Source organism: Brassica oleracea, unplaced genomic scaffold, assembly GCF_000695525.1.
Source record: "Brassica oleracea var. oleracea cultivar TO1000 unplaced genomic scaffold, BOL UnpScaffold00951, whole genome shotgun sequence".
Lineage (NCBI taxonomy): Eukaryota > Viridiplantae > Streptophyta > Magnoliopsida > Brassicales > Brassicaceae > Brassica > Brassica oleracea.
Genome location: NW_013617544.1, coordinates 6553 through 12655, shown reverse-complemented (window position 1 = coordinate 12655; position 6103 = coordinate 6553). Strand labels below are relative to the sequence as shown.

The window sequence follows — 6103 nt, the reverse complement described above, 5'->3', positions numbered from 1 at the left end:
TCATGTTTCAGAGTTCCAACAAGGAGAAGACACCGAAAGCTCACATGTTGATCTCGATTTTTCTACAGATATGCCTACAAATATCGCCAATGTGATGGGTATTCGAACTAGAATTTGTGATAGACAAATGCATCAACAAATCAAAGCTGATTTGGTTGAACATTTATGAAATAAATTTGGATGTGATCAAGACAACAACTGAGCTCGGATGTTTCTTTCAAATTTTTCTCGTTTCTTTTATTAATCCTTGTTTTTATGTTTTAATTTTAAAACGTATGTTTAAAATGTTATCTTTATTATGTTTTATTTCATAAATAAATTTTATCTTTAATAAAAAAAATTAATTTTTTTTTAAGAAACTACCATTGTATCTCAAAAATTATGTGATTTTTTAACTAAGGTCCTTAGCTACAATTTATTAATTTAATAGTCATTAAAGTGTACTTAAGAAACCACGTGGGATCCTAGGTATAAACATCCTCTTATAAGCGAAGAGACAGACTCAGAAAAATATTACACTGTAGTCTTGTAGAGTGAAAGTAAGAACGCAAAATAAAGAGAATATGAAATCTATTCCCCAAGACAGAACCATATGGATACCATCCATCGTTCCTACTACTCTCGGCATTGACATATCATCTCTGTAATCGAATGAAGCCATATCGAACGGTGGAGAATCAAACACAAGCTGAAACCTGTTGCTGCTACTGTTGTTATGCGCAGCTTCAAAGTTGTTGTTGTTGTGTGTGTAGTGTCGTACTTGAGCTCATTGTTGTTGTTCCCTTGGAACGTTTGGTTACCAAAGTGAAGTTAATGAGGCAATAAATAAGCATCTTCAGGTCTCAGGGAATGCAATATAAACAGCAATATGTGCTAGATATAGATAGTCCACTTTTGTAACAATGCATATCTTAAGACGCCTAATCCATCAGTTCCTACAAAGACTAGGTTTGTGTTACGTAGATTGTAACGTATTGATATGAACTTGTGATTTAAGAGAAGATAATGTTTCTATTATTGATTCAAAACAAGGATTACAAAGAGAGCCTTCTTCTACACGAGAGACTCCTCTCTCTTTACAACCCCACTTGATCAAATCATTGATATCTCTCCCCTAGACTCTTGCTTATAGACTAATTAAATGCTCCCAGATCCTCTGACCTGTCTCTTATCATTATTCATTATTCTTTATCTACTTCTAGAAGGTAGCCAGCACATCTTCTTCTAGAACATCTTCACTCTATTACTTTAGTTGGGCCTTTCCCTTTCTCCTCCCTTTCGCCTCTACGGTAACAGCTTGCTCCTTATCAATCGCGTCCCAACGCCATATAGTCCCGTCCTCGGAGGCAGCAAGAATTGTGCTACAATGCCATGGAAAGAAACGGAGTGTGTCATAAATCAAATGCTTTGAATTTTTGTTTTGAGTAACTACTGATTCATTAAATAATGATGTATTGGTGAGAGAGAAGATGAATATAGTTTCCATCAGTGGACATAGCTGTTTGCCTTATCAGAGAGTTTGATTCATTGTGTGATAACCTATATAGCAACAGAGAATCATGTCAAGAATCATTTATTTAAAGATTAAAAATAGTGTCTGGATCCGAAAGTAACTTACACTGTAACCAAAACAGGAGGGCAGCTCTTTAAATCCCAGACATAAATCTTGCCTTCCTGATTCCCGGATGACCAACCAACCAATCAAGAATGTTTCGATAAATTCACAAGAAAAGTTTCAAGTATAGATTAGTGTATAGGTTATAGCTTTCTGATTATCACCTATTGAAAGATAATTGAGAAAGAGGTCGCATGAAAACTTGATAAAACAGAGATTACAATTTGGAATAGGGTATTTAAGAAGAACATCTGAAGTACCCTGCTAACAACAACAACACAAATAACTTTATGCATCCTATTTAATTAACTGAATGTCTCTGTTGTGTATGGCGTAGAATGAGATCCTAACCTCTTCAGGAAAATTCTCTTTCAGTATTGGTTCCCACAAGAGTATCTCATTCTCCACACTCTGAAAACATATATATAGAGATAGAAGAACACAAGTGTAACCTTTCGGTTTTTAGCGTATTCCACCAAATGAAATATGAACTTAATCCATTATTGACTCCTGGAATAACCTTTGAAAGAATAAAGTCACCAACCCAACGGTTACAATCAACAAAATCTGTATGAACCGAAGCTGTAAATACCTACACATGATAGCAGTAATGTTCCATCAAGACATGTATGTCACTCGTTGTTACAAGACGAAAATACTTACAGGGAGCTCTACAAATTTTGTTGGGAACTTTGATGGATCATCCTTCCATGTGAATGACTTCTCGACATATGTCCAAAACTCTGAAGGCAGCCAAATAATAATAGAGAGATCATACAAACTGAAAGAGAAACGAAGTTCCGTTCAAGGGGGCTCGGTTTACTCGTACCTTTCATTGACCATATCTTAATAGTGGTGTCCAGACCAAAATTAATAAAACGGTGCTCATCAAGGGGATGAAAGTCCTACAAATGTACAAGATTATATAGTTATCCTTGAAAATGTCTTTATATATTAAGTGAAAGAACCATATTGGCTTACCACGCTTACAACTTCGTATCTTTGACCTGCAGTTCCAGTAAATATCAGAATACATATCCCAGTTTCAACATTCCACAATCGAACAGATTCATCCTGATCCAATAAAAACGTAAGAGCTCTTAATCCTCAACGTACATTATAGAGAGAACTCATAGAAGAGGCATCATACCTTGCTAGCGGAAAGCACAAGTTGAGGTTTCAGAGGTTGTGTCCTGATTTCGTTCACTAAATCCCCGTGGCCCACAAGGCTCTGCATATGTGAGAGCAAATATTATACAACATAAAACATCGATAAGTACTTCATGTCGTTCTAAGGCTATTATATACGCAATGAATTAATACCTTATGAATCTTTTGATTGTTTACGTCAATGACTCGGATTATGCCTTTCTCTCCTCCAGACACAACAAATGGGTTCCCTTCAACGCCACACGCCCAGCTTGCGGTGTTAAATGACTCCTCCTTCTGACATCCAGAGCACATAAGACATATATATAGCCTCAAAAAAACTTTTATTACATGGAAACTATATAATATGTAGTAGACTTGCTTACATCTTCATCAGCGAAGGCGTACAATGAAGATATGCTTCCATCTTCAAGACAATTGTACAGATTAATCTACATAATAAGAGATAAACCCAATGGCAGTAATGAGATTTTATGACTCGACTCAGTCAAAGTTAAAATGAAACCAAGATATATAGAGCTATCAAGTTTAACAGATTATAAAGTCACTCTCGAACGAGTGTTAAAATCCGACAGGAAAAAAAATGATACTTTCACAGACCAAGAACATGAAAACATTAATTAACGGATTCGAAAAAGAAGAGATCTTTTTACCCCATTGCCACCAGCGGAGACGAAACAGGTGAAGAAACGAGCATCGATGAAGTTGAAAGCAACAGAGTACAAAGGTATCTTCCCTTCTTGAGTCTTATTGGTCAGTTTGTACGATTTTTTGTTGGATGGAGTCAAAGACCCGACTAGTGATTCGTTTCCTAAAGTTATCTTCGACATTTCAAATCTCTTCTCTCTCTCTCTATCTCTCGGACACCTGCTCTTGTTTTATAGCCATGAAAGTCTCATGCAACAACAAGTCTTTGTACGTATGTGCAACAACCAGTCCTTGAAAGATATTTTTGTTATCCAGTCTAAGTATATCCAGTCTAAGTATAAAGTTAAAAAGTAATCGCACAAAACAATCCTCTCTACTCTCCCCCAAAACCCTTAACCTAGCCGCCGCGTCTTCTGCTCAACCGTCTCGGTGGCCGGATGCTTCTGCTCCGGTCGCCACCCCTGACAGTGCTCCCATGTTCAAGCCTTCTCCCTGTTACTCTCCTCGTCATGTCTCTCCTACTTACTTGGCGGCTCTGGATTTCTCTTTAGATCTATCGGAAACCATGGGCGTCCATGGTTTCTCCGGAGTTCCGGCGAGGCGAGGTAGATCGAGGGTACCTCTGAGGCCCGTGAACCACCAGTTTCGTGTGACGCACCGTCGCTGCTCCTGGCTCTAGGTTTCGCTCCAATTGATCTATTCAACCGCTGGCCCAAGGTATGTGTAGAGCTTCTCCTCTCAGTCTCTGAGTGAAAAGTGGTGTGTAGGCTCGCCACAGAGGACCTCTGTTCTTAGTTCGAGATTCAGCTGCCATGGCGTTTTTCTGTGAGCTCTTGTGCTCCCCCTTCTCGTTTGTTGATGCTGATAATTAGGGTTTTGAGGACAACTCTGTGAAGGTGTATCTGCTTGAAGGTGAAGCTCTGTTCACAATTGATGCTGCCTGTTGTTGAGGAGTCTTTCGTCAGTCTCCTTCTGCGTTCTCACGTCCCTTCTTCTGCCTCCGGCAAAAGCTTTGTGTTCCCTCTCGATGTCTCCACCACATCTTCTAGGTCCGTGGCCGGTTGAGAGGGTGATATTACCGCCTGCGTTGACCTGATTTCTGCTCTTACTCTTCACGGGTTGGGATGTCGGGATTACACTTTGTCTTTCTGCTGCGTTAGCTTCGGGTCTGTTTGTTCGGCGTCCTCCTCCTCTGGTGTTCCGGGGCCGCTTCCAAGCGCCTCCGTTGAAGCCGTTTGGAGCCATCTTCGGGTGTGTGTTCGTCCAAACTGCTTGTAGCTATTCTCTTGGTCGTCTTAGGTGACCAGGAAGCAGTTTGTAAGGGATCAATTCTGCTGTTTCTTGTTCTAGTTTTAAATTAGCTTCATTGCTCACCATTAGTGGTTTGCTCTGGACCTAAATCATAGTTTCTTAGGGGTTTTTTACTTTTTTGCAGCTCCTAAGAATTGAATGGCTTTAATTAGCAAATTCTGGTTCAAAAATTTGTAACCAAACCATCATTTTAGTAATGACATTTACATTTTTAGCAAAAAAAAAAAGATATTTTTGTTAACATGTCGCTCTCATGCAACAACAAGTCTTTAATTTGTAAGTCGTTACAACAACGAGTCCTTGAAAGATAAATTTTGTTAACAACAACAAGTCTGATTATCTTTCAACAACTAACCCTAGATCCTTTTAATTATTTAGAATCTTTTATTAAAATAATAAAATAATCAAGTAGACCATATTTAGACATGATCGAAATTTTTGAAGTTGAAATGATACATAATTTTTTACTTAATATTATAGAAATTGACGTCAAACTTTCAACTTTTATGGTCAAAACATATACTGTATTTATTAGTGCTAGTTGAAATGGAAATTGGTGAAATGATCCACATTGGTGAATGTTAATTACGCTACAATGCAGCACTCCTATGTGGCGAAGGGGTCCTCTTGGTCCCAGGGTAATGCCATTAACTAATCTCAAAAAATTTCAAGTAATTAATCAGGTTTGAATATTAATTACGCTGCTTGATCAACATAAAATATAAATTATTGAAATTAATTTAATTGGTAAACGTGTTTCAGACTATGCAATGCTTGTGGGATAAAGTTTAGGAAGGAAAAAGAAAGGAGATCCAAAATTAATTAGTGGTTGATAAATTGTTGTATTTGTATTTAGTCAATAATAAAAAGAGAGAAAATGACTCTTAGTTAGAGATATGAAATCAACGTCTCTGAATAAGCTTTATGAGTTTACTTTTTTTTTTGAAAAATAATGTTCCATCAACCACTTCAACAACCAAATTATTATAATTAAACTCTATTTAGGAAATGATGTTAATGGCATTAATGTTTTTGAACAAAATAGCATCTTGATTTGTTTTTTTTTTTAAGAATACCAAAGCATATGCAAGTGTTTGCAAAATAATTGTATTAAAAATATCATTTATTTAAAAATAGCTTTGGTATTCAATTGGATGAATGGAAGCCAAGTGAAGAGGATTAATCAGGCTTCATTAAAAGTGCTAAGAATATCTGTCTAGAAACCTAGAATGTATGAATGGTTTCTCTTATTCATCAAGGTCAAAAGACCAAAGTATATATACGTACAAAATTTCCTAATACCAAAAGATATGTACATCGATATAACAGGAATATTAACATATTAGAGTATATCCTAAT

The 6103-nt window shown here is 37.0% G+C and overlaps 1 protein-coding gene across 1 annotated transcript; it reads right to left on the bottom strand.

Moving 5' to 3' along the window:
* Positions 1 to 1243: 1243 nt before the first annotated feature.
* On the bottom strand, positions 1244 to 3621 carry LOC106320527 (polycomb group protein FERTILIZATION-INDEPENDENT ENDOSPERM-like). The gene is made up of 13 exons (XM_013758906.1): positions 3439 to 3621; positions 3151 to 3216; positions 2939 to 3061; positions 2766 to 2846; positions 2597 to 2689; positions 2445 to 2520; positions 2279 to 2358; positions 2136 to 2207; positions 1967 to 2026; positions 1782 to 1876; positions 1619 to 1684; positions 1480 to 1539; positions 1244 to 1361 (listed from the first exon to the last, which is right to left on the bottom strand). The coding sequence occupies exons 1-13, from the start codon at positions 3613 to 3615 to the stop codon at positions 1244 to 1246; spliced, it is 1167 nt and encodes a 388-aa protein (XP_013614360.1). The 5' UTR covers positions 3616 to 3621.
* Positions 3622 to 6103: the final 2482 nt, after the last annotated feature.

What these genes read in the sequence shown, in the direction of transcription:
- LOC106320527 (XM_013758906.1), bottom strand. Translation starts at nt 3,615, where the DNA reads ATGTCGAAGATAACTTTAGGAAACGAATCACTAGTCGGGTCTTTGACT. An exon ending in ACAATCAAAAGATTCATAAG is followed by an intron (nt 2,847 to 2,938) that starts GTATTAATTCAT and finishes TCACATATGCAG; the next exon opens with AGCCTTGTGGGCCACGGGGA. An exon ending in TTTCTCAATTATCTTTCAAT is followed by an intron (nt 1,685 to 1,781) that starts AGGTGATAATCA and finishes TGGTTGGTCATC; the next exon opens with CGGGAATCAGGAAGGCAAGA.